General features: G+C 49.5%; 2 protein-coding genes across 2 annotated transcripts in view; one reads left to right on the forward strand and one right to left on the reverse strand.

The window, feature by feature from the left end:
* The window catches only part of MATR3 (matrin 3), a 1,017,354-nt gene that overhangs the window by 453,256 nt on the left and 537,589 nt on the right, over window positions 1-26,509 (reverse strand). The window lies entirely within an intron of this gene.
* ETF1 (eukaryotic translation termination factor 1) overlaps window positions 4,709-26,509 on the forward strand; it is a 28,566-nt gene continuing 6,765 nt past the window's right edge. The window contains exons 1-6 of the mRNA XM_049829459.1: window positions 4,709-4,826; window positions 4,922-5,057; window positions 20,348-20,523; window positions 21,340-21,479; window positions 24,797-24,935; window positions 25,905-26,095. Coding sequence (XP_049685416.1) covers window positions 4,972-5,057; window positions 20,348-20,523; window positions 21,340-21,479; window positions 24,797-24,935; window positions 25,905-26,095 — 732 coding nt within the window. The 5' untranslated portion in view covers window positions 4,709-4,826; window positions 4,922-4,971. The remainder of the gene's footprint in view (window positions 4,827-4,921; window positions 5,058-20,347; window positions 20,524-21,339; window positions 21,480-24,796; window positions 24,936-25,904; window positions 26,096-26,509) is intronic.

Genomic DNA, 26,509 nt, shown 5'->3' on the forward strand with positions numbered 1-26,509 from the left:
GACCAAGACTGTCTGCTTCAGATACTTGACCTCTCCCTAGCAGTCCGAGCAAGAAGGACTGCGAGCAGCTTCACTTTTGAGTAAATCAGCCTAGCCCATTGAAGTGGACAGAGGGAGGGGGCAAAAACTAGGGAGTGACCTAACTGTAAAGTGAGAGGGAGCTTGAACCTTTTGGACCTGGGCGTAGAAGAAGGTGAGGAAGGGGCCTGGTACAGCCATAGGAGGAGATGGGCAGCAATGCCTTAGGTGCCCAGCCTGCAGCACATTTGGTGTGCCATGGGGAGGGAGGCAGGTGTGCAGGGGGGTCTTAATAGCAATTTGGAGTGTTAAGCTGCCTGACTTCAGGTGGAGGGAGGAGTTCCAACCCGAAATTCAGTGCTTGGCTTTCACCAGGGGAGTTAGTGGGGTCTAGGGATCCTAACTTAGAGGGAGGATAGCAGAGTATGCTGCAGCATGCCAGCCTGTGGGGCTTTTGTTTGGCTGGTTTTGTGAACGTAGAGGTTGTCCACAGATGTTGAGTGACACAAACAAATTGATTGCGTGTGGGTCTGGGTCCTGTTTTTGTTTGTTTGTTTTTTAACTGGCAGGGCCTTATTTGTCGCAGGTGGGTAACGACAGGCTGAGGTGTCCTGGTAGATCATGGGACCAGCACGGTTTCCTGGAAGTTTTGAGGAATGTGTGGCTAAGGACGCGCATGTTCACAGCAACTGCTGCTCCCAAGAGCTGTTTGTGCCACCTAGGCGTGCAACTCTGTGTGTGTCTTATGTGTGAAGCGACGTGCTTCATTCTGTTGCAGTGTAACCCTGCTCCTGTTCTGTATGTGGGGTTTGGTAGTGGCTGGGAGCACCTGGCTGTGCACCTCCTGAGAATAATCTCATTTACAAAACTCGATTACAGGTGACTTCTGTCCTGAAATTTCCCCCTGCTGCTGCTTCTCTCGAAAGTGATCCCCTGTATAAAACTACAGTCTGAAAAAGAGAAGGAATTCTCCGGCAAAGCGAGTTGGGCATTTCACATGCTGAAAGGAAATGTCCTTAAGTAAAATAGTTTAAAACCCATCCTCTGTGGAAGCTTTTCCTGCTGCCTCCCTGAAACTGCAGCCAAATGTTCCTTCAGCAGAGCTGGGGGCAGCCCAGGACAGGGCTGCTTGCCTGCGGGGGCTGCTGTTCACACACTCTTACCTTTGTTCCGGGCTTGTAGTGGCGGTCAGGGCAAAGGTGATGGATCATCATTGCACAGCCTCCAGGGTCCTGAATCACTGATTGGGGTTGGCCTTTACTTATTCAATGAATTATTTTCCCTGTCACATTTTAAATACATCTTTCATAGATGTTCTTTATTTTTTAATGTGCTGTTCTTAGCTCCTCCTTTAGAAGCTAAATTATTGAATTGGGGAGGGAAAAGTGAAACAGGGTGATGTGTGTCGTGCTGAGAACAGTTTCTTGCTGTGAAAAACTGCCAGGAAGGCAGGAGATGCAGCAACTGGGCTCTTGCCTCTTGTGAAGAGGAGTGACTCCTGTCCTGAGGAGTTAACCGCTGCCGTCCTGCTGCTGGAAAGGTAATCTGTCAGCACTGGGAGAAAGGGTGTTTGGGCTTCATTGCCTGCTGTCATTTTCCATGTAGGCTGATACTCAGGAAGCCTGTAGCGCCAGCAGTGCTGCAGTTCTGGAATAAATTACTGGTCTGTGTACGACAGTAACTAAGAAAAGTTTTGCACATGTTCTTTGGGGGAAAAAGGTGACCGAGGAATGTTTGTGCTGTGTTCCTGTGCCTGCGTGCATCCTCTCATGGTGTCATCTGTGCGTGGGAGCAGGTCGGTGCAAGTCACAGCCTCCTTGGGCTTGGTAAGTCAGGCTGCCTTAAAATAATAACATTCAGTAACAAAGAGGACTGGGATAGTAGATTCTGGTGTCACAGCTCCTGCCTAGGGGAGGGAAGGCTGAGATTTCAGTCAGGTGCAGGTTATCTCCGCTTGCCTGCAGTGGCTTCTTTCCCTTTCTTAAAAGCATTTTTCCCCAGCTCAGGACAGCCGCAGCGTGCCATGTTTGGGGAGCATGCCTGGTGAGGACAGGGACCTGCTGTGTTGCCTGTACAAGCGGGAGATGCTCAGCTTCCCTGGGGATTGCAGTAGTGCACAGGGGGAAAGCGGAATGGAGTCTCTCCCCCTTCTCCACAAGACAGTGTCTGGCAGCACGCTGTGAAGGCACGGGTCCTTTTTAAAACTCCTCTCTAAATAGCGCAGCAGTGTATTGAAAAAGTTGTCCCTAATTCAGTGGCTCTGCCCCCGTCGCTGCTCTCGGCTCCCTCCTCGTTCCGGCGGAGCTATGCCGGCTGTCGGAGACAGGCGCTGCTCGGCATCTGTGTCAGCCAGCCGGCGGGAGAGCTGCGGGGGGAACTGACAGCAGCGTCTGTCACATCGGGAAGGCTGGAGCAGAACCTGCCACAGCAGAGTGGGTGCATCGGGCTGGGAGGCGGTAACTGGGATGCTCAGTGGGCACTTTTTGGAGTAGAGTGCCTGGATTGAATTGGAAGGGCAGGATTGCCAGGAAAGCGTGGGGTAAGTTGTTGTCCACTTGCCTATGTGTTTGCACTGTCCCTGTCATATCAAGCCCAGAAACTTCCATCTCAGCAGATCATCTCCTAAAGCCAGGCATAATCCACTGTCTTACTGTTCTGAGGAGGATTATAAAGGGCTGTGTGGGACCAGATGCACATGGAAAAAAATACCTGTAAGGGTTGAAATTGTTACTTGCTCAGCCCAAGAGAAACAGGACTTTAAATCCAACCAGGTAGTTCAGAAATTCACAGCGTCTCCCCGGCATGACCCTGTCACTAGAAAAAACCAGCTTCAGGCTGAGTCCCAGACCAGTCTCTGCTCAGGTGACCGTGCTGCCCAGCTGTGCCCAGCTCCCAGCAGGGCTTCGGTGCTGCTTTACTGGGCAGGGGGCCACGCTGGGCCCAGGAGCCAAGAGGCGGCAGCGCAGGAGGAAGAGGAGGCTGCAGTGGGCATGGCATAGCACAGCACAGAGGCCAGGGTGCCCCCCCGGGCAGGGTGATGCAAACACCAGAGCTGGGCTGTCCCAGGGAGGCAGATGGGGGCTGGAGAGACACCATGGCCACAAACCCCCCAGCATCCAGCTCTTGGTGCCTGCTCAGCATCACCGGGAGAGCATCACCTCTGGGGGGGGCAGGCAGCAGGGGAGCAGCATTCCTGCTACCACCGAATAAAAGAAACAAGTCAATGGCTTCAGTGTCATTTCATCACCGTGTTTCCAGCTGGTCCTGTTTCAGGCTGTCGAGACGCAGAACTGGCAGGTGCTCCCTGGGCCGTGGCACTCGCAAACCCACTGCCTGGCACCTTTGGGGCAAAAAAAGGAAGGTTGTGGGTTTGCAAACCTGGACACCGAGGCTGTGGATGCGTTTAGATGCAGCTCTTGGACATGTGCTCAGACAGACACTGTGCAGGACGGGGCTGTGGGGGCACAGTTCCCCCAGCCGGCCACTGCCACCCCCACCCTGGGCTCTCAGGGCACCATTTCCCCAGCCTCTCCTAAACCTCTGGCCAGTCTCACTGCCCTTCCGTGGACATTCACCACTTCGTTGTCACCTTCAGAGCAGCACCCTGAGCACACGGCCGAGCTCAACCGAGGCTCTGCAGGCATCACGCCTTGCCCCTGCCCTCGGCCATCCCCGGCAGCGATGAGGACAGCGGAAAGGTGACATTTCCAGGGAAAGGAGAAATGAGAGATAAGCCTGTGGCTCCATAAAACACTTCCACGTCCCCCATCCCCTTTCCCGGTGCCTCCTGCCCAACTTGGCTTCCTCCGCACGTCGATGACCGGGCTGCGGGCTTCGGCCGCGCCGTGGGGCAGGGACAGGGCGCAGCGGGAGGGAGAAAAAACCCATCCGTAGCCTCGGCGTCCAGGTTTGCAAATCCACAACCTGCCTTTTTTGCCCCAAAGGTGCCAGGCGGCCGGTTTGGGAGTGCCACGGCCCAGGGAGCACCCGCCGGTTCTGCCTGTGGGACAGCCCGAAACGGGACCAGCTGGAAACACGGTGATGAACCGACACTGGAGCCATTTACTTGTTTTACCCGTTGCGAGGGGGTGGCCGCAGCCCCCCCCAAAGCGGCTGCTGGGGGCGGGGGGCGCGTAGTGGTGGCCCCGGGAAGGGGGACATGCTCTGCTCCCCGGCCGGGTGGGCTGCCGGGCTGGGGAAGGGGTCCCGGAGGGTGCCGGGGGGTGTAAAACAGGTGGCACACGGCCCCGGGGGGGGCGGGGGCCCAGAGGGTGAAGCCGCCCGGGGGTGGTGGGTGACACCGGAGCCAGGCGCAGGGCCCGGGCAGGGCGGCCCCGAGGCAGGCCCGGGGGTGTCCACAGCCGGGACCCAGCCCCCGGCCGCGCCGCTCCGCTCCCCTCCCGCCCGGCGGGCGCGGTCCCTTTAAGCGCGCCCGGCAGCCGGCCGCGCAGCTCTCGCGAGAGCCGCCGTTGGGCCCCGCCCCGGCTCCGCCGAGCGCCGCGGCCGGGCCGGGGCGGGCCGCGGACTACGCGCCCCATAGGGCCCCGCGCGGAGCAACGGCCAATAGCGCCGCGGGCGGGGGAGGAGGGGCGGGGTCGGGAGGGCTGGCGGCCTATGGCGTGGCGCCCCGCTCCCGCGCGGGGCGGGGCGGGCGGCCGCCCCCCGCCCCGGTCCCCCGGAAGTGATGTCACAGGCCCCATGTGAGCCGATTGCAACACATGCAGCGCGGAGAGGGGGAGCGCGAGCAGCCGGTGTCCGACGTCAGCGCCGCCGCCAGCCGCGCGCCGCCGGGGGGGACCGGGCCTGAGGTGAGGGCGCGGCGGGCGGCGGGGACGGGCCGGGGCTGGGGCCGGGGCCGGGGCCGGGGTCTAACCGCTGTGTCTGTGCCGCCGGCCCGCCGCAGGCCGCCGCAGCCGCCGCCGCAGCAGGAGGAGGAGGAGGAGGAGGGAGAAGATGGCGGACGATCCCAGCGCTGCCGACCGCAACGTGGAGATCTGGAAGATCAAGAAGCTCATCAAGAGCCTGGAGGCGGCCCGCGGGTGAGCGGCGGGGCCTGCGCCGCCCCGGGGGGGGGGGGGGCGCCCCGCGGCGGGAGGGCGGCCGCGGGGCGGGCCGGTGGCCGGCGGGGGTCGCCCGCCCCGGGAGCGTTACCGGGGCGGGGGGTGGGGGGCGGCGGTCCTGGCCGGAGCGGGAACCGGAGCGAGGGGGCCCGGGCCCTGCCGCCGCGGGGAGGGCGAGGCGCGGCCCCGGCCCGGCGGCCCCTTCCCGGGCCCCCGGTGCCCTTTTGTCTCGCCGCGTGGTGAAGCGGCCGGGTGCCTGCGGCCGCTCGGGGCCTCGGGCTTGGAGAGAAAAGCAGATTTGCTTGGGGTCCGGCAGATAGGGCCGGGGAGGGAAGGCGGGGGGGGCGGCGCCCCCCCCCCCCCCCCCGGGACACCGGGGAAGGCTTAGTGGCAGAAAGGAAGCGTCACCGTATTTCCCGCACGGGAAAAGGGCAGCGCCTGCCGCTGGGCTCCCCGCTGGCCTCGGCCTGGTGGCGGCTCGTCAGCTGTTCCGCCGCCCTCCCCGGCCCGAGCGGACGAGTTCCCTGCGGGGGTGTCACAGGTGGGTGTCCCGGACCCGCCGCCCGGCGGGAGGAGAGGGGACGTGCGGGGCCCGTGCTGGCTGCCGAGCTCCGAGGCCGTCCTCCCCCGGCCGCCCCGTGCCAGCTGGCAGCGGGGAAGGGCGGATTCCAGCCGGAGTAGACGGCTCCTCTGCCCCCCGAGCAGGCCCGGGCTCCTCCCGGGGGACCAGCCGGCTCGGGGAGGGCGGGAAGGTAAGGGCAGGGGGGCAGCAGGTACTTTATTCCTTCTCTTACTGACGCTTATTGGGTCTTTCTCCCCCTTTCACCTTCCGGTGTAAGTGCTTAGCTCCATTTCCCTGAAAGCACGTTCTTCCAAAGTTCGGGTAGCGTTAAATTTAATCGTCCTTGTGCTTCAGTTTCTTTTTTTCCCCACCAGAAGTAAAATTGGCTGGATGTTCTTATAGCCTGCCCCATGCCAAAGGTGACATGGCGCCTGTTTCCGTGGGTAACTCAGAAGTGGCTTCTCATGTGGGTCGGGAAGCCACTCGGGCTTGAGTAATTGTAAGAACTATAGGTACCAGAGCTGTAAAATAGCAAAGAAAGCGCATGTCTCTGTATGCAATGCAATAAAATAAAAATGAAGGGTGACTCCTTAGCCCGCCTTGTGGCTCCGGTTTCCGTAGGCTCATCTGAACCCGTGTTCGTCTAGCTGGGGCAGCGCTGGCATCGTACTGCAGCCACCCAAAAGGCAGGTTGCCTTTGGACAGCTCGCATAAGCCAAGACGCTGTTTTGTTCTTTCCTTAGTGCTGGCATTTGTTCTGGCGTGTGGAGTAGGCATGGGGAATCATTCAGCTGAAAACTAACCCAGGCAGGAGGGGAAAGGGGAGAGAAGAACCCAAGCCACAGTCTCCCTAAATTTTTGTGATCTGACTTGTGATGTAGCTGTGCAAGGGATAGGAGTGTGGGAGAAGGGAGTGGGGAGCCAGTGTTTTCCCTCCCTGCAGCAGAGTGAACTTTGACTGCTGAAGCTGATCATTCAGCTGTGTCTTCGCACAGTGTTGACAGCATGCCTTGTACTTGCGGGGAGGTCCCAGCAAGCACGGGAGCGTGTAAATGACTTCTGCCGTGAAGTTGAAAGGGCTTGGGGAGCTACGGGCATCCGTTGCAGCTTGTGAAAAAACAGCTATCGGTCCCTGTAACAGTGCTGAGGGAGGCTGGGCTGTGTTTTGGAAATGTACAGTTAGCATTTTTGCTCCCCCTGATTCAAAATGTGGTAGCATAAGCACGTCTACCTTTAGTGGCAGCGCTAGTGTTGTTTGGAATAGAGGAATGTTGCAGAGAACAAGATTAAACTGGTATTGGAGGGCTCCTGGGAGAGGCGAGGCTGAAGGGCTACCTTGGAGCAGTTAGGGGCTGTTAGGGGTGTCAGCTTCTTGGGGCCACAGCCCGGGTATCTTCCCGCTTCCCCATCAGTGATACCTGGCACATCTCTACTTCATGGCAAAGATGCTGCAAGCGCAATAAAATGGGTGTAGGAGGTTTAGCTGAGTCCTCTGGATCTAGCATATCTCCTAGATGTCATGATACTGCTGTTCCTTAATTTGATATGTGTGCTAGCTGCTAAACCGCCACCTGACGAAGGCTGCTGATGCTAGCAATCCTTGCTATAAGCAAGGTTATGCTGGTTATGTGTAAATGTGTGTCGTGCTTCCAGGGAGTCCTAGCTAAAATTATCCTAGTCTGCTCGGGCCCAGTAAGGGGAAGAGATGCTGCAACTTTTGCCTCCAGAAGCATTAGGCTCCCCGGCACAAGAGGTGTGAGGCAGTGAAACAGGCTTTTCCGGCCTTTGGGAGAGTCGCTTCCTCTTCCTGCGAAGTAGGAAGACCTGTTCTGGGGTGGATTAGGGGGCAAAGCCTTTAAACAGGGTGATGTGGAGGGCCAGGGACTCCTTGGCGTCTCCACCTTCCCTTACTCATGTGCTCCTAGTAGTGACCCAGCAGCAGTGTCCCAGTTTCATGTGCTGGTTGTTCCTGCAGTGGATCAAAGGGACGGGAAATGGAGGAAGCTGGAGCTAGATGTTCAATTCGCATGTGGCAGTTGGGGCACCTCTGCTGTTACCCAGGTATTTTGGTGAAATCTCAGTGAAATCTGAAGAATGTTACCAAAATGTTAAGTGAGCATAAGAGCAAGGCAATGCTTTTATTGTGTCTGGGATAGATGAGGTAAGTGGCAGTATTTGGTCAGAAAACTAAGGGAGAAGAAGAGAGCTTCAGCTATACCAGAAGCTGATCAGCTGGAGGCCAGCGAGGGGTAAGACTGCTTCTCAAACTTTAAGGTAACATCCTAGCAAGAATGTCCTGTGTTATTTTTCCAGCCCTGCTTAGGAACGCTGGCTTTCTCGCTGATCTCTGGATAGCGAGAATCTGGCAAATGAAAACAAAGAAAATTAATTTTTAAAACCCCCAAACCCTATCTCTGCTGGCAGGGAGCAGAAGGAGCTTTTATCTCTGTATCTTGTTTCCTAAAACAGAAGTGCCTGTTATCTCCTCCTAGCTCTTCTGAAGTTGAGTTGCAAACTGTCTGATACTGTACAAAGTTAATGAGTTGATTTTTCTGATTTGGTGAGAAGGGAAGGTGGAGTAGCTGGTATCTGCAGAGTATGTATGAGTGAGAGCACATGGGGCCCGAGTTCTGCACTACAGGCAATTAACCTTTCTAGCCAAAAGATGATGAGGGTAAAAGGCTGGTGATAAGCAAGTTAAGCCCTTGTGAGAAGTCTAGCCTTGTCATTCATCTCTGATAGCTTGGAGTGCTCAGACGTTGATTAAGCATCTCTTTCAGCCCACAGTTAGTTTTTATAAAACAGAGTCTTGGTGAAAGACTGTGTGTCCCCCAGAAGTTGCAGCCCTGTCTTTGCATGTGGATGTTGCAGCAGCTCAAGTAGAAGCGGTATTAGCCACAATGTTTTTCCTTTATGCGCTCTCTCTCGGGGCTTTTCTGCTCTTGCTTGATGCAGTTTTCCAGTGTCAGTGTTAAACTGACAATCACTCTTTGTTCCTTTGGTCTTTGCAGTTCTGAATAGTTAGCAGGGCTATGGTCAGTTTTTTCTGCTAATCTAAGCTGTAAATTCTTGGCAAAATCAAGTATCAGCAACAACTAGCAGTCTCCTTGCAGGCTTAGGCCTGAGATGTCACATCTGAATCATGTTTGGAAAACTTCTCAAAGTCTTAGAAATGAGGGCTTGCTTGCTTCCTTCCTGCAAACTCTTTGCTCAGAAACGGTTTACTAACATCTCTGCTGGCCAGATGGACTTTATGACCCCGAGTGAGAGTGCAGCAGGTGCTGATGCAGGGTGTGGAGCTGCATTATAATGGTAAAACCTTTAGGAACCTGCTCCCTTGAGACATCTCTCCTGCCTTGAACTTAAAGGCAGGGCTAGACTTCTGTTCAGAGCAGCAGCCGTTATGAGTTATTTCACTGAAAGAGGGAAAGAGGAGGCAAAGAGAATGGTGTCTCTGAAGGCTCTGTCTGCAAGCACAAGTAAGGTTGACAAACAGACTGTGTCGAAAACGTTTTTCCAAATTAAGTATTTTGGAAGGTGGAGGGAACAGGGCATATGCAGGCTTCTGAGCAAATGCAGAAACTAAGTCTGAACAAGCAACTTATTCTGGTTATAACTGGAAGAAATGTAGGAGGATGGAGAAATGGCCAGAAAAGGGGAAGTCTTGTTATCTCCAGAGCCATGGGAAAGCAAAGCGATGCTGTTTCCTGCTGGGGTCTGGATTCTGCAGAGTTGAGACTTCCATCTGCTGTATGGGAGAAACCAAATGTGAGACAAATGAAAAGTCACCAGGAAGGGCAGAGACCTGAAAATGTGTGGGAATTCCTGCAAAATGAAACATATACTAGTTTGGCTTGGGGGTGGAAAAGCTGACCTGTTGCTTAGACATAAATTATTTGCCCAGCTTGTGTTGCAGAAAGCATCATTTGCAGCTGGGTTCTCCTGCAGTCCGTCTGGAGCCTTGCTGGTCCTGATGGAAGGGCCCAATTTTGGAATTAGCCTCGAGCTGCTGCTGCTTCCCAGCTTTGTGTGACAGGGACAGGAGGCTGCCTGGGAGAGGGTGGGTGGTAGGCTGTGCATCTCTGCGCCTTGTTCTGCTGTGTCCTGGGATGATGCTACTGCATTTGTGGCCAGGAAAGCTGGCAAGGCTGAGACCTGTATGGACAACCTGGTGCTTCTGGAGAGCAAGATAGTCTGACCTGTTCCCCTCTTAACATGGTGGGCCTTTCCAAAAGTGACAGAAAAGCCTGCTTTCTTGTGAGTTAACACTGCAGCTGTGAATGCTGCAGCAGCGCTAGCTGCTGGGATACATTTAGGGAATAACTGGGCTCAGTTGCAAGTAGGTGCCCTGTATGGGTTTGCCTTGTTCCTGATTTCTTTTGAATAAAGCGCTGGGAAACTGGTGGTGCTGGGATTATATTGTGCCACATCGGTGAGCTGTATTTCTCTTTGGAATTAGGCAGTGCAAGTGCTCAGTCACTCCTGGGAGCATCTGCAAGCACTTGACTGTAGATGGCTTGTTCTGCTGATAGCAGGTGCTGTACAGCTTCGTTGCACTAAAGTTGCAACTGTGCTGGAATAACTGTTGAATAGCTGAATGTGCTAGAATAGTTTAATCTTAACTCCAGTGTGAATTTCTCTACTGCACCATATATGCATATAAGATACAGTACACAGTGGTGTACTGTATCTTAGGTGATTGCAACAATACCACCATGTCTAGGCAAGTACCAGTATAACTATCTTGTCTTTAAGTGATGTCATACATCAGGAGGGGGATTTGGTGTGGTCTTTCATCACTGTGACCAGTTTCTGGCCGTGCTGCCGGAGATGTATTGGTTCAGAGGCTCCCTCCCCTGCTCGCAGGCTGCCAGCAGATCTCCTTCCCTACCTTTTTTATCGGGATCTGTTTGTTGTGGCTGTGTCGTGGGTCTGGGCTCTGGGAAACAGTTTAACTGTTGATACAGGATCTGTTTCTGCAGAGCTGAAGCTTTCACCTTAGGATGCGGAAATGGAGACCTTGAACTGGGCCTGGGTGCGCTGGTTGATCTGTGAAGGGCAGTGCTGTGGCAAGGTACTACTTGGCTTTCCAACTTTTGCTGTGTTAATTACATTGCAGTGCTGATATGTCATGCTAGTGCCAGTCATGGCGTAGCCTTCAGGATCTCTCCACAGCCAGGTGATGTCTCCAGTGGACCTACCTTTGCTAAAAGTCTTTTGCTTCTGCTGGAATCAGGGCTGGGCCAGCCTTGGGGTAAACAGCTGTCTTTCACTCTCTGGAGAATGTGAGACAGATGAGTGGGGCAAGGACTGGCGGAGTAGCGTCTGTGGGACGGCATGTGGAATTTATCTTCATTGACAAGAAGTTTTCTGCTTTGGCTTTATGATCTGTCATTAAAGCGTGGCGTATTTAGGGAAGAGGTTATGATTTAAGTTCTTACCTAAGCTGAATTGCTTCCTCAAAGTAGTGCTTTCTCAGCCCGCTTGTCTTAAGGGTAGTTTCTAAAGGAGGTCACGTTTCTGTTACAGAGGTAAAGGCTATAATATTAATACTGCCTTTTGCTTCTGGTAGCGTGAGGAGGAGGAGACATTTGCAGAGAGGCTGGAATAGAAGTAGTCCAGGGCAGAAATGATACCTGAGGGCTCTGTGGCAGGTAATCGCGTAGGACGTACTGCAGCTGCTTATGTGCTGTTTTCCTGCTTTGACTGTTCAGGCTGCCGGTCTCCGTAGTGCTGGCGTTAGAAGCCTGAATATGGATTTCATGTGAGCAGGGCTGATCAGACTTCTCGGGACTAAGGCAGTGTCTCTTAAGAAATTGTGTTTTGATGGCGTGGAGGGTGGATGGTCTGAGAAACCTGGCACAGGGAGAAGGCAGCTGAGAAGGCAGCTGGACCTGGGGAGAATGTCCAAAGGATTGTTGACATCCTGCTGGTTGCCTGTCTTAACTGTTGTAAAACATTTCCTGGGCTTTCTCATTTGCCTGCTCTACCTGTTCCTTTTGAATTATAGCAAAAGTTAAGAAGTGCTGTTTTGAGAGTATGCGCTAGCAAGTGGCAGAAAATGACCTGATCTGGGAGGACGGTTACGTGTCAGACAAGAACTCCAGTGAGTGTTTTATAGCCCTTGGTAGTTCAGCAGCCTGATACCCTTTTTTTACAACTGCGTGAATCATTAGTGAACAGTGTGATTCATACACAGATCATCATTGACATAGAGCTAATGAATGAGCCCCTGACTGCTGAAGACAAACAACGTGGTAAAAGATGGAAATGAGCACCTCAAAAGCGGACAGGCTTTTTTGGCTCTGTGGCAACTGGATTTCTTTTTCCCCCTGTTAGGTCCCTATTCCCATGTAGCTCTGAGGCATTAACATCTTAACAAGCAAATCTGGATTTGTTGCTTCAGTCCCTCGGTGTACATCTTGTACCCAACTGGCCCATTAGCGTAATGCAACAAGTCTTTTAAACTTGGAGCATTAATAATTGGAGAGGGAGGAGGGAGAGTAGGGGAGCTGTGGCAAAACCAAGCCTCCCAGTGAGTCACAAATGTCTGAAGTGCAGAAATGTCTGTTCCACTTACCAGTAATTGGGCATCCGGGCTTTCTGCATGAGGTCAGATGCAGCCAATAAGGCCTATTCAAAACATGCCTATGCAGTTATGTTTTGTGATGCGTTGCCTTTGATCCAAGGATTTCGGAGTGGCATTGATTCACCTTCCCTGTGGGGTGTGCAGTATCCACTTGTGCTGATTCAGTGCTCTTCAGAAATATGGGATGAAGTCAGAGCCTGCTCCTGGAGCTGCAGAACTGACTCGGGATCCGGGTGCTGGTGGTTCCCTGGCTCCAGCTGGGGATGGGAGGAACCTCGGAGGATGGAGCTGCTTACGTTGACCTCTGTGCAGGTAGCGCGTGCTGGACCAATGGGCAAGGGCTGACTGTTACCTGCTACCTGTGCAGCCTTCGGACACGTGATACCTGGCCAAATTCTCTGCTGTGTGGAGAAATAGAGGTCTATGACCTGATTCTTCTTTCACCTCCTTTCTGTCCCTGGGGAGCGATGCATGCTGAGCTCAGGAGGCAGATCCTGGCAGCAGGCCAGTGACTGCTGAGGGGGGGAAAGCACTACCTTGCCTGACCCTTGGTGAGACACTAGCCAGTCTTGCCTCTGCTGCTTTGCTGAAGCAGCCATTTGCTGCCTCCCTGTGGGAAGCTATCCCTTGCTGCTGAAGCAGGGGGGGCACTGAGGAAAGCAGGCTGACTTCTCTTTTTCCAGGCTGGGTTCTGGCTTGGTGCTTAGCTCCCTAGCTTGCACTTGGTAAGCTTGCTTGGCATCTGGCGGGTTTTCCTCTTTGAGAAGGTCGGTGGGTTAGGGTAAGAGGGCAGAATACCTTTTCAGGATAGTCTTAATGCCCGTGTTCAAGCTGTTTCTTGTTACATGAAGTAACCAGTAATTTTTCTATCCCATCTGCCAGCATTACAGGAAGCTGATATACAAGATTCCTGTCTAGGGCTCTGGGACAGAACTACAGTTTGAGAGCTTGGCATTGTGTGAGCCACGGTGGCAATAGCCACATGGTCTCATGCTGTGCAGCTAAGTGATTTTCCTTTGTCCAGGGTAGAGGTGGCATTCAGTGACTGACAGGGGAATTAGCTATTGGAGTGTTTCTTCAACTCAGGGGAGGGGGGCTTGCTTTCTCCAGTTAATGCGTAATCTGAAAAGTACTCTTGAGGAAAGAGTAACTCTGTCTCCTGGCTCTGCGATCCTCCCCTCATATCCACCCTGCCCCCATCTTGTGCTTTTTCTGTGCTTCTGAGGTGGCATTTGACCCAGAGAGGTCATTGCTGCCTTATTTTTTCTTGGGAACTGGTCTCTTCCATATCTTCATACCTGTCTTTGGATGACCTGGAAACCTTTGAGGCACAACTTGTGTTGATGTCACCTTTTAGTAGGTGATCCAGAGTTCTGGTGTATGCTGTGGCGAAATGCAGAATGCCTCCAAGGTGGGGGTTGTGAGGTTCTTGCTGAAATGATGCTGTAAAAAGTACTGCCAACAGCATGGCTTTCAGCTCAACTTTATATTAAACTTCAAAGGAGCTAATGGTATGTCCCATTGCCAGCTGACCAGTGTTGTGTGCTCTGTTTAGGTATCCATGCAGCATTTGCCTCCTGCTCGAGCTGTGCTTTGAGCCCATCATCTGAACAGGGAGTGGGATTTCATCTGTTTCTGATGGAGACATCACAAAAAGCTGTTGCTTCTCAAGCAGCAATTAGATTGAGGCGTGTTGGCTGTGTTAGTTGCAAAGCGTTCAACCGATGTTCTCACAGGCTACGCAGTCTTTGGGTAAGCTTCCAGATGACCTTACCTCTGAAGCGCTGAAGGGATCCTAGACTCTAGTCTCTGCTCTTTTGTAGCAGGCTGACAGGATTTCCGGGAAAAGCTTTTGCATCTGCTGTTGTCTCTCTAGATTTGGCATCTCAAGTGGACTTGAGCCACTTCCTATTTGATGGAGGCTTTCTCTTATTAAAAGACATTAATTCTTTAAGGGGCACAGCTATGACCTGTTTATGTACTTCACAGCCATAATTCATAAGTTGTAAGAGCAAATGCGTAGCACTTCCCTACGGCAAGGTCAACGCTGTTGCATGCAGGGCTTGTATGAATAGGGAGTGTCTAATGGCCTGTGTTTTGTAAGAGAACCCAAACCAGCAATTTTGTACTTGCCTATACCAAAGGACACTTACTTTTTATAGTACTTCATTCAACATCGCTGCTCAGATACAGAATCAAAAAAACCCTGACATATTCTTTACTTACTGCTTGTGTGGACTGTGCTCTCAACTTAGTCCTTTGCTGAAGTATCATGTGCCTGCAGTGCTGTGTGGATATTTGTTCAGAAGTAGCTCTCTTTTGGACCTGTGGTATGTGCCTGGATTCTGATTCTGCCTTGGATGACATAGATATTGCTGGCACCCATCTTGCAGCTGGCTGTGGATGTGTCAGGGATGGAACTGGTCTAGCCATAGCGTAACTTCAGTAGTCTTGGCTGTCCAGGCAGCTTGGGCTCCTCGGCACCTGTGATGTGTGCTCAGTATTCTGCAGTCCTCTTGGATGGAGACCGACAGATGTTACCCGGGGAAGGTAACATCGCTTGAAGCAGTATGTGGCAACAGTTACTTCATAGAAAGCTTCCTAGCTGTGGTATGTGGTTAAGATCAGATTATCTGAAAGCTGTTTGCTCCACGGTCCTGCCAGTCTCTGGTGGTCACATATAGGCCTCCTGCTGCCCTTGGTTCCTGGGGAAAGCAAGGTGCTCATGAAGATAGTGCCCTGTAAAAATAAGCTCATTTTAAGTCATAGAGAATGACTGACCTTCCTTGCCTCCGTATCTCCACCTTACACAGTGTGCTATTAGTGTAAAATGTTTCATCGTGGAACAACTACAGCTGAGCTGCTGTTTGTCAAGTCTCCTCTGATACCACAGGATAGGCCAGTAACTGCTATTTATATAGCAAGTCTGTTAAATTAATGCTCTCTCTTGCCAGCGCATATCCCAAATTCCAGGAGACAGGTTGAGTGACTGTTCCTCCTCAGACTTCTGGTTGGGATTGCTCTTGTCTGCCGAGTCAAGGGTGGCTACAGTCGATGCTTGCTGGTTTGGTTTTCGTGTGGTGTGTGGCCATGCAGGTAGCCATTTTACTGACATAATGTGGTGTACGATGGTAGGAGTCTTTTAGAAAACTACTAGATCAGTTTCTAGTTTCAGCTGAAAGCTGAACGTCTAAGGATCTGCTTGGCTATCCTTCTGATGGGCTTTGAAAGAGCAGAAACCAAATCCCTGTAGATGAAGATGGCCACCCAGAACAGGAGGCTCAACTGCCAGCTGTAATGAAAACTGTCCATGGGGTAGACTTGGCAGCTTTTTTCAAATGTGATACACTGCTCGCTTTGTGCACTTGCCTTCTGTTGTGGTGGCTTCCTCATGCTGAACCGTAAAATGCGTACACAGTGGGCACCGCTCCTGGTGCCAAACGTGGCTTGGGACTCGCACAGCAATTCCAGCTGGTGTAAGTGTCTTCTGTGAAATCCCTGCTCTTGCTTCTGGAAGGAACTCAACGGTTCTCTTCCTGGTCTGCAGTACCACAGCTGTCATCGGGCACAGTGAGATGCTGTCGGACGATGCCTTTTAGGCAGTGCAGGAAAAACAAGCTGCTTGGATGCTGTAGTACCTGCTTGCAGGAATATTGGCAAAACTTTTCCCTTCAGGTTTTTGGGGCTAGGTTAGCGATGATTCAGCACCACACATACTGCCACTTGCTGTGATAACTTGTTAACATTTGCTTTTAGGCCCCTCTGTGACTGGGAAAGCTGTTTTGTGGTACAGTTGTCTGAAATTCAAACTGTAGTAACACTGAAGTTTTAATAATAGAACAGGCTGTCCTATCCACAACCCTCAGTTTTCTAAAGAACTTGCTGTCTTGAGAGAGCAAAATGTGTTTGTTTCTGCTTCCCTCTTTCCCCAAAACAGCGCTCTGGCAGGTTGTAGGAGTAAGGTCGGAGCCCACCTGCAGTGGTTTAGGAGCAAAGTTGGAGTCCTGATCATCATCTTCTATCCTAGAGATACCTAATGCTGGTACCTTCCAGGCCAAGCTAAATCTGAGCTAATTGCCAATTACTGGCAGGGCTGGCGTAGTGCGAGTAGTAACCATAGTACCCAGACAGTGAAGTGTTTCTACCTTTCCAGAGGTTGGCACTTAATTGCCCCCTTGTTTCTTTGTAGTGTGCAGACAGGTGCCCTTAATGCTCTTAATTGTTTTCTCCTCTCCAGTCCCTTGTGCGATGGCACTGGTCCGGGATGCCAGTTTCTTACAAAGCAAACATCTCTAAGCATTTCGGGTCTCGATGCACGTACTTGCATTACAATGGCAGCTAATTGGCTGCCGTGCAGGCACTCCTTAGCCCAGAATAGGGACAGCAACTGTCTAGCTGCTTAAAACTTCCTGGCTCAGTTCAGTCTGAAAGCATTACCTTCCAGCTGATCTCGTATAATTTGTCTTGGGTGCACTAAAACTGGGGGGGGAACCTCTTAGCCATGCTGCATTTTGCAATCGGGATCCTGCTGAGCAGAATATAATCCGGAGTGCTGCGGCTCCATCCTTCCTGCAGGAGCTCTGGGGATAATACAGGGAAGAACCAGCTCAGTGCACGTTCGATCCCGAGCTGCCAGTGCGAGCACTGCCCTTAATCTAGATTGATTACTTAATTGTTCACTGTAACAATTCTGTAATGAAGTTCTGTCTGGCAGCGTGCTCGCTAGGGGATTTGTGGTTGGCAGCAGCCTGCCAGGCAGCAAATGTCCCATGTGCTTCATGCGCAGCAGAGCCCGTTGGTTTTAGAGGTCTGCTGTTTGGAAAGGCCCCTTTCAGGAGGTCCTAGTCAGCATGATTTCCTCTACCTCCTTCCCAGAGGAAATGTACTCAAGAATCTGGTGCGCAGTTCATCTAGCAGCTGTGGAGGAGGTGTGCGATTTTGCAGAGCTACCTGTTGTCCTGTTGGGGCACCGTGGCTGCAAAGACCAATAGGAAACCTGGAAATTGTATTACTCTGCAGAATAACCTATTTTTTTCTAAGAGTTTTTGAACAGCAGCTTTCTTGGAAACTCTTAGCTACATTTTGTCTTATCGTGGTCAATTTAGCAGATGCAACCACAGGTATTTTTAGACCTTGCCATCCTGCGGTAAGGTCACATACAGGTACAAACTTTCTTTGAGAGGGGAAAACTGCTCTTCTATGGTAGGATAACAAGGTCTTAGTGCTGTGTGAGGGAGTTCTGCAGCCATCCTGGTCACTTGTGTGCAGATCTGCTTCAGCTGGTGTCTTGCTGGTCTCAACCTCTCTGGGGCATGATCTAATTTAGTGATGAGACCCTGACTGTGCTTGTTTAAGGAAGAGGGAGATGAGCAGGGGGTGCTGGCTGTTACCTTCAATTAGCTGGCTGCCTAATGAACTACTTGGGTGGATTAGCTGTACCCAGCAGGCGGCGGCGGCAGCAGCAGCATGCTGGCAGGGGTTGCCCCCCCTTGGGGTTCTGGGTGCCCGGGGACACAGGGTGACAAGCCGGCTGACTCGTGTGCTCCAGGCTCCAGCAGCCTGGGATGCCGTGAGGTGCTCTGGCTGCCCGTGGCAAGCTGCGCGTCTCCTATTTTGCTGGATTCCGCAGGAGTCGGTTAGTGCCTGAAATAGCTTTGGCTGTGTAAATAGTGGCGAAAACATGTCAAACCCAAGAAATACACTTGATGTTGGTGATGGAAGGTGCTTTTGGATATAAATCCAGGGTGGAATTTGCTGAAGGGTTGGACTAAGCACAGTAGTGTGCTGTGTTAAACTAGTTTGAGACTTAAACAAGGGAGAACACATCATCTAAGAGACCCTTTTCATTTATTTGTTTGCAGTAATAAATCACGATGGCTTGTGAAGTCCACTGTATTACCTCAGGTAGGGTGCTTTGGGCAGGGTGTTGCTAAGGAACAGTGATTTGACTGACACACGTGACTGCCTTATAGATAAGATGCTGTGTGTAATACAGTCACCAGTTATGGTGGCCCCTTCAAGGTGTGGGTGTGGTACAATGCAGCCAGCTCACGGTACGCAGAGCTGCGCTCTGGCCAGCGGCTCTGCTAATGCTGGTGTTTCTGGGGCGGTGGAACATAACGTGAGGCCAGGGGCTGGGATTTGAGGGGTGTCTTGCATTTGAAAACTGAAGGTAGCTTTAGAAGTGCTATTTTACTGAAGAATTGGTTTTGGGATGCCACACCTGGTCTTCCTTTTTACTATTCCCACCTGCTCCCCTAGCTTGCTGTCTGCTCTTTCCCCTCTGTCCTCAATACAGGAAAAATTGCATGAAATCTCTTCCTAGCAGGAGAGCCATGGAGTGCCCAAGGGGCATAACGGTCCCATCTCCCACCTGCCATGTCGGGATGCCCTTAGTTTGTGCAGCAACTTAGTTGTGATGTGCAGAGCTTTCTAATCTCTGGGAAGTCTGAGAATCTCTTCTTTCAGAGGAAGAAATGAACTGCGTGAGCTTGCCTCAAGAGTGCTACTTTCAGAAAATTCGGGAAGAGTTGCTTTCATTCTGATCAGCCTCTTACTCAAAGGAGCCTGCTGGGAATGATAGGCCATTATATCTTCCCTAAGGCTTGCGCCATTCACTGGGGTAGCTAAGGGCTTTAATTGAGTGGTATATGGAGTATTCTTGGCTGGTGTGACCTGGAAGTCTGATAGCTGTCAGCATGGCTCACAGTTCCTTCTGGGAATAATGCGTGCAAGTGTCTCTGTGACTTTCTTGATTAGTGTGTATGGGGATCTTGGATATTAAAACCAATTAGTTGTCTTTAAGGTCAGGGACTTATTTGACCTACCAGCATCCATTTCAACTTGGCCTGAATTGAAGATCTTTGGAAGAGGGCTGTACAACTTGTAAAGAGGCTAATGAAGTGCTGCTTTTTAAAGCACTTCCCTGCTGTCTCTGTAGCCCAAACACTTCAGGCAGGACGCTAGTGCATGACAATCTGAAACAGCAGCAGGCAGGTACTGTGTTAGGCTTCTCCTACCATAAGAAATGTGAGAGAGCAAAAACCCTTTTTTTTTTTTTTTTTTTTTAAGGCTGAAAAGCACTTTGTTGGTTCTCTGACTCAGAATCTGGAGTAGAGGTTTTTTTTTTCAGAGCTTAGCTGGTTTGCCCTTGAGAGGGCTAGAGGACACCATGAGGTATTTGATTTTTATGCCATTACTTTAATGTGAAGTATGAGGTCTGGGTTAAATTTGAGACAATGCAGAAGCAGCAATTCAGACATCTGGGATACTTCAATGGCAAATGGGAGGTACCTGCTGGAAGGCAGACAGGAACTTCCCAGATTTTTGTTTTGGCTTTGGAGGGATTTGAACCATGAAGCTGCTTTGGGGATTAATACCTCTGCAGGACCCACCCTAAAGCCATAGGAGAAACGAATATCATACTTAGTTTTTTCATTTAATTTAAGCCAGTTCTGTGATTTGTGGGTTCTTATCTCCTGACTCTGTGCCTGGGGTTGGTGCTTCTGAACTAGCAGTCATGTGCTTAAGCATGCTTTATTTAAAGCAGCTGGCAGAGTTGGTGAGCTTCTCTGTAAAGCAAAGTGCTAGTGGGAAAGTAGAAAAGACTAACTGCTACAAAAGGATCCTTCCAGTTGACTTTTCTGTCTTAATCTGAGGAGAACAAAGTGTTAAAACAGCACTTGGGCTGGCCAGTGTTCCAGCTGTCTGAGAACAAATGGAATGGGCTTAATAATGTCCTTAAAGTATGTGGCTGCATTGTTTTGAATAATCTCTGCTGGAGACTGCTTACATGCCTTTAGCTTGCAGCCCTTAGCCTGTACATATGTTCTTCTTTCCAGAGTAGTATCCCAGGTTAAATGGCTAGCTTTTGGAGGACTTGCTTGGTAGTGGCTAACCTGAACGCATGGTTATGGAGTCAAATCCTCTGAAGAGCCTGTTTTGTTTTCTTTTCTCTCCCATTATTGTCCAGCAGAAGGGGAACTACACCAATAACAGTGAAGTGAAGCATCCTTGGAGGGGAGGGAGGAGAGACAGCTGTGTGCATGGAATATGGTATGAATACACTTGTTGCTTTGGCTGGTGGCTGCTCACAACCCCTCTTTTTTCCTTTCTCAGCAATGGTACCAGCATGATATCGTTGATCATTCCCCCCAAAGACCAGATTTCACGAGTGGCAAAAATGTTAGCGGATGAGTTTGGCACCGCCTCCAACATTAAGTCTCGAGTGAATCGCCTTTCAGTACTGGGAGCCATTACATCTGTACAGCAAAGACTGAAACTCTATAACAAAGGTAACTTCTAGCTTGTATGGATGCTGGCAAACTTCCCTTACTTGGAAGCAGCCCTAAGTTCCTGCATTATGCAGTTTTCTGCTAATCAAATCTATTGGCCTGTGCTGCTGTTTTGCACTGATATTCCAGGTATGTTGCCCATGGATGGCTACTTCAGGGGTAGACCTTGGGACTGGAATAATAAGATGGTCCTTGTCTTTAATAAGTGGGCTCATGATTCTGTTCTTAGCAGTGCTGACTCTTCTAAACTTGGCCAGCCTTAAGAGCTATTCCACAATAGTTCATCTGCATTAAACTAGTGATTTTCCATCAGGCAGAAACTTAGTATGCCTTATGCATGCCACTGTGCAGCTACCATAGGAAATACACCCAGGTCATCTAAAATGAGGACTGGAAAAGTTTGTCATTACTGTCTTTACACTGGCAAGTGGCCTTCGTTGAGATGGTCAGTCTATAAATCGCTGTATAAGAACTAGGAAAGTTTGAAGGGGGTGTTCAGCCTTTTTCTGGATTCTATGAGCTTGCGAGCTCATGGGTTTAACAGACAGGTACATGTTCTTGCAGCTTTGTTGCAAGTCTTTCCATCAGTGTTACCTTTAGCTTCCTGCTCCAAGCTGTTCAGTATAGGTACGCTAAATTAGTTTGTTTTCCATCGTAGAGAGCTGGGAGGGAATGAGGTGGGGGAAATGGAAAGTAAAAAACTTGGGAACTTCAATTTCAACTCTGCCTTAAATCTCAAGGCCTAGTAGTTAGCTTTTGATGGGTACAGCTTGCAATATTTCTTAGTGATCTAAAATTGCATTGTGTCCTTTATAGTACCTCCAAATGGTCTGGTTGTTTACTGTGGAACAATTGTGACAGAAGAAGGAAAAGAGAAGAAAGTCAACATTGACTTTGAACCTTTCAAACCAATCAATACGTCGTTGTATTTGTGTGACAACAAATTCCACACAGAGGTAAGAAGTCTCCTATTGCCTGCTGGTCTTGCAGTAGTCAGTCGGACTGCTTTGCTAGACTCACTGGAACAGTCCTTGGTGTGCTTGGGTCCCCAGTCTGTAGAACAGCAGGCTTTAATTAAGACATCCTGCTGGTGAAGCCACTGGATGGCTTGTGACTGGCTAGTATTCAGAAATGTGTGATATTTCCTAAAAGGAGTTGAGATATTGTCCAGCTCCTACTACAGCTGACTTTATGGCCCAGCTAGTAACTGCTGAGTTTGTGTAACCCACAGACATAAGCTTTTCTCTGTAACTGGAGGCAGGTTTTTTTTCTTAACCTTAGAGCCCCATAGATGTTATTCCAAGTCAGGCCTTAAAGTAATGCCAAGATAATATTAGTGTTGCCAGTCTTGATATCAGATCTGTTAACTGAGACCTGTGATGGAGAACTGGCATATGCCTAATCTGTCTGGGGTAAAGTGGGATTATTTTTATCCAACATCTACCTATCTTAGTTCAAATATGCCTCAAACCATTCATTTAAGTAATGTGGATTACACTCGTCTCGACTGCATTAAGTCAGTTTGTGTCTGTTTTGGCTCTGTTGGCCCTTGCAGAGGTCTCAATATTTGTAGTAGATGACTGGCTGCCTTTCACGTCTATGGCGTTCACCACGATAAATGTGTGGACTGAGACTTAATTGCCTGTCATCAAATCTGTGTGACATGGGCTGGACAGGCCCTTCAGTGATGTAGTTCTGCTTGTTTGCTTGGGTTTTTGGAGGTCTGATCCATGATGGGGTTTCAAAGGGTAAGAGTAGTGCAGGAAGGAAGGGTATGCTTGTTGCACAGGTGAGGTACATCCCTATTATTCTGTCTCCCCATCAAGGATGAAATCCCAATACATCTTTGACCTACCAGGAATAACAAAACTGCGCACAGGTACAGCTCTTGAGTTCTGCTGAGCCCACACTTCCATAGGCAATTGAAAGCAAGAGGTAAATAAGAGAATTCAGGAGAGAGCCAGAGGTGCAAAGCCAAGGAAGATGTTTGTCCCTGCAGTTGTTGGCAGCGGGTAGATGGTGGTGGGTTGCCTTCTGCCCTATCAGGAAAAGGATTAATTTGGTCTTGGCTGCAGCTACTGCCTCAGGGCACTGATTCAATACAAAAAAAGTAGCTGCTGCCCACTGGGCTGTTCCCAGGAGGCAGCTGTAAATACACTCTTGCTGGTGTGTAGCATTGCTCAGCAAGAGAGTGGCAATAACTTGAGAGGAATTTGTGGTAATTGCTGCTGATGATGATGTGATTACTAGCGGCACCTTTCTCCATGGGCTGTTTGCTCTCCTGTGTCTCTTGAGTATGTGATTATTTTACTTGGTGTTGTCTGCACTGCAGAATCAAATCTAGCTGTAAAAGCCTTCCGTATACTATGTTGAGCAACGAGATGATGTTAGCACTGAAGTCTTGATTTATTTGTCTGTCTCATTTGGTTGTAGAGCTGTGCTTTTAACCTAGTGATTCCCCCCAACATGCAACTAGAACTCAACAGCTAGGGCATCTGGCTCAGTACATCAGCAGATTTCCTATGAAAGTGAGGGTGTGTCAAGGAGCAGAAAAAGGATGTGATCTTCACCTTTAGGCTGAAGCTGAAAAGAGGAAACTCAGCCCAGGCTGAAGGAACAGAATAAAAGCAATAGTCCCTTTTTTGTGCTTGGTAGGTCAAACAGTGGAAGTGCTGACATAAAACGAATGAAGAGGAAACTGAGGGAATCACTGATCATTGGATACTTTATTAAAATAAGAGGGAACCAAGAACATCAGAGCTGTAGTTATCTGCTGCCTGGCAAGAGTATCTGATAAGATTTCCTCTAGATATTTTATTGCCTGTGTGAAACCAAAGTAACTTCCCAAGAGGGATATGAACCCTGATGTGTGTCTGAAGGGTAGGATTTACAATGACTTATTTTGATGCCTTGGCTGGAGCGCTCATTCCAGTCACACGATTTGCTTGGCTCTGTCCCAGTTAAATAGATTGCAACGTAATATGCCACTTCCTCCTCTCATTCATCCCACTGCTGAGGAATTAATACAGAATATTTATTTTGGCCAGTAGATTCCATTAAACCTTAGTGTCTGTTTCTTTTAAGCTTGAAAGCTGTAGACTTGGTTGTGTGGATTTTGGATAAAGATGACTGATGGTTTTTATTCTTTCCACTCAGCCCAATAATCAAGCTGGCAGGCGTGCAGGGAGCTAAAGGTCCTGTGCAGTAAACCAACACCATCACTCTTTTGGTATTAAACTGGTGACTTAAAACAGTCTGGAATTTGACAAGTTCTCTGTCCTGCTGATGTGTTTTTGCCAGCCAGAAAGAGGATTCTTGCTATTACATTTATTGGGCATGTATAAGTGAAGTGTGTGTGTGTGCTGAATGTGCCTACCCGCTCAGGCTGCCCTTGAGGGAACAGCAGCTGACAGATTCTCTGGAAAAAGGAGTGTGGAGTTTGGGTAGTTGTGGGTGTCCCACACCACCAGAACCAGGACTGGGCAGGAAATTGGACAAAAATGACTCAAACGCCTTGATACTAAGCACTGCTTTAGTTGTTAGTCAACTTAAGTGACCTTACAGGATGAATTTAGCTGCCCTTTCTAAAGGGAAGAAAATTGAAGGATAACTTCATTATCCAGCAAATATTATTGCTGTCTTCTCTATAGCCAGTTATGCACAGGACAGTTATGGCTGCTGTTACTTAACTCTGCTTTGTAAGGCTGAATTTGTCATAGCCACTGTTCATCATTCTACTTTTGGGACTTGAAGTCAGCAGGTGGAGCAAACCAGTATTTGTGGTAGCTGGCAAGTTGAAAGCTGGTCTGTATTGGGGCTTTGTAGTATAAAACTGACTGACTGGTGAACTAAGCAAGTTCTGCTTTCCTGGCTGGAATGCTGGGAAAATTACTCTTCCAGTTTTGCCAACCAGAGAGGTGATGCAGCCTTGTAGAAGTGTGATCTGTTTCACTAACACTTTCTGGAGCTGATCTTTAGGGTTTTACTATTACACCTGCCTGTGATGTCATATGATGAACTGGTAATGCTGTGAAAATAGTTATCAAGCTTAAACATTAGTTTTCTTTGTGCTCTTGGCAGCATTGTGTGAGAGAGTAATCAGGGGTAGTCTCAACTCTTGAATCTGCTGCTCTTCCTATAGTGTATTTTTAAAAATAGCAATGACACCTATGGAACTAAAATTTATTGAGGTATATTGTTTCTGGTAGTCTTTCCGAACCAGGGTCCTTAATAAACTGGTGCTTACTGCTGACAGCATCATTTTCTGTTCCAGGCTCTTACAGCGCTACTTTCCGACGACAGCAAGTTTGGCTTTATTGTAATAGATGGTAGTGGTGCACTTTTTGGAACTCTTCAAGGAAACACAAGAGAAGTCCTGCACAAATTCACTGTGGATCTTCCAAAGAAGCATGGTAATGCACCAGCCCATCTCTAGACTGTTTGCAGCAGAATATCATGGGATGGGATGTGAGGGTAGAAGCAGGGAACTTGGCCTGTAGATGTTTTAGTTCTACTCAATTCTTTGCTCCCCTGAAATCTGACAGCAAAGCCTCTCGTCTGAGCCTTCTGTCAAAATTAATGAATCACAGTAATGTGCAGTTCATCTTCTTAAAGTGGCTCTTCTTATTTTTTTGGCACATGTGACCCTTTACTTGGTTTTGGGACAGTCTTAACTAGATATTACTAGCACAATTAGTGATACTACTTGGTAGCATCTTTAAAGTTTGCATCTGATGGTGTTGCATGCAAACCACAATAAAAAGCAAGAAGCTGTTCCTTGCAAGAAGCACAGAAATCTAATGGAGCAAGCAAAATTCTAGTTCTGTTACACAATGGTGTATTGTAGGGAGCCACTGATGAATTCAGCAAATTGTCTGTTAGCTACTCCTGGGTTCCTGTCCCTCCCTGTAGATTAGGATGGGACAAAATGAAATAGAAACATCTCCCCCGTTAAGTCTCTGCAGCAGACACTGCTGGAATGCATTGCAATGGCAAGAAAAGTATATGAGGCAGTGTAACAAAGGAAATTGCTTTTAATGAAGGTACAGGACAGAAAAATGTGTACAGATGTTCAAAATTTCTATAGAGAGTTGCAAGTTTGTATAAAAAGAAAAAAAAAACAAAAAACAAACAAACAAAAAACCCCAACATATTGCCCTCTGTGGGATACACGGAGAAAAATCTCTTGCTGTGAATGAACTCTCTTTATTCACTTGCTGTTTCAATGAGTGCCCCTGGCTCTGCTTGTGGCAAACTAATTCTGAAGGCTGCATCTGCCCTTGGCTTCAGTTATTCAGGGCCCAGTTGGGACCACATACTAATAATCTTCCTGAAATGAAATGACTTCTAAATTGCTACCTCGCATCTGTTCTTTCATAAAGGTAGAGGAGGTCAGTCTGCCTTGCGTTTTGCTCGTCTGAGAATGGAGAAACGACACAACTATGTAAGGAAGGTAGCAGAGACAGCTGTGCAACTGTTCATTTCTGGCGACAAGGTGAACGTGGCTGGTCTCGTTTTAGCTGGATCAGCTGACTTCAAAACTGAATTAAGTCAATCTGACATGTTTGATCAGGTGAGTGGCCTTTTCTGGGCAAAGCCCAAATGTTTAAGCTGTCAGTAGTAACATGGTGATATTAGTAGTAGCTCTGGTTTAAGATGCATCTCAGGAGGAATGTAACTTTGGACTCTTAAGTGATTTGATCAAACCTAAAAAACTGATATATCCTAGAGAGGTCTCCCTTTCCTAATACCTCCTGCAAGGAGGTAGGATCTCCTTTTCTTAGTAACAGTGCTAATAAGAAACCTGTCCTCCCCATTTTGGAACTGGTGTTCATGTTCTCGGTGTTCCCAAATCTAAAGTAGAAGCTTTATTGGAATTAAATTCCACTAAACCTAATCCCTGTGGTACTGTTGCCTGAAAATTGTGCTTCAGTATTAAGCATTCAGAGGTACCTCTGACTCAGAACTTCTGCTTGCAAGTGAAGCA

Source organism: Accipiter gentilis, chromosome 26 (assembly GCF_929443795.1).
Source record: "Accipiter gentilis chromosome 26, bAccGen1.1, whole genome shotgun sequence".
Classification (NCBI taxonomy): Eukaryota; Metazoa; Chordata; class Aves; order Accipitriformes; family Accipitridae; genus Astur; species Astur gentilis.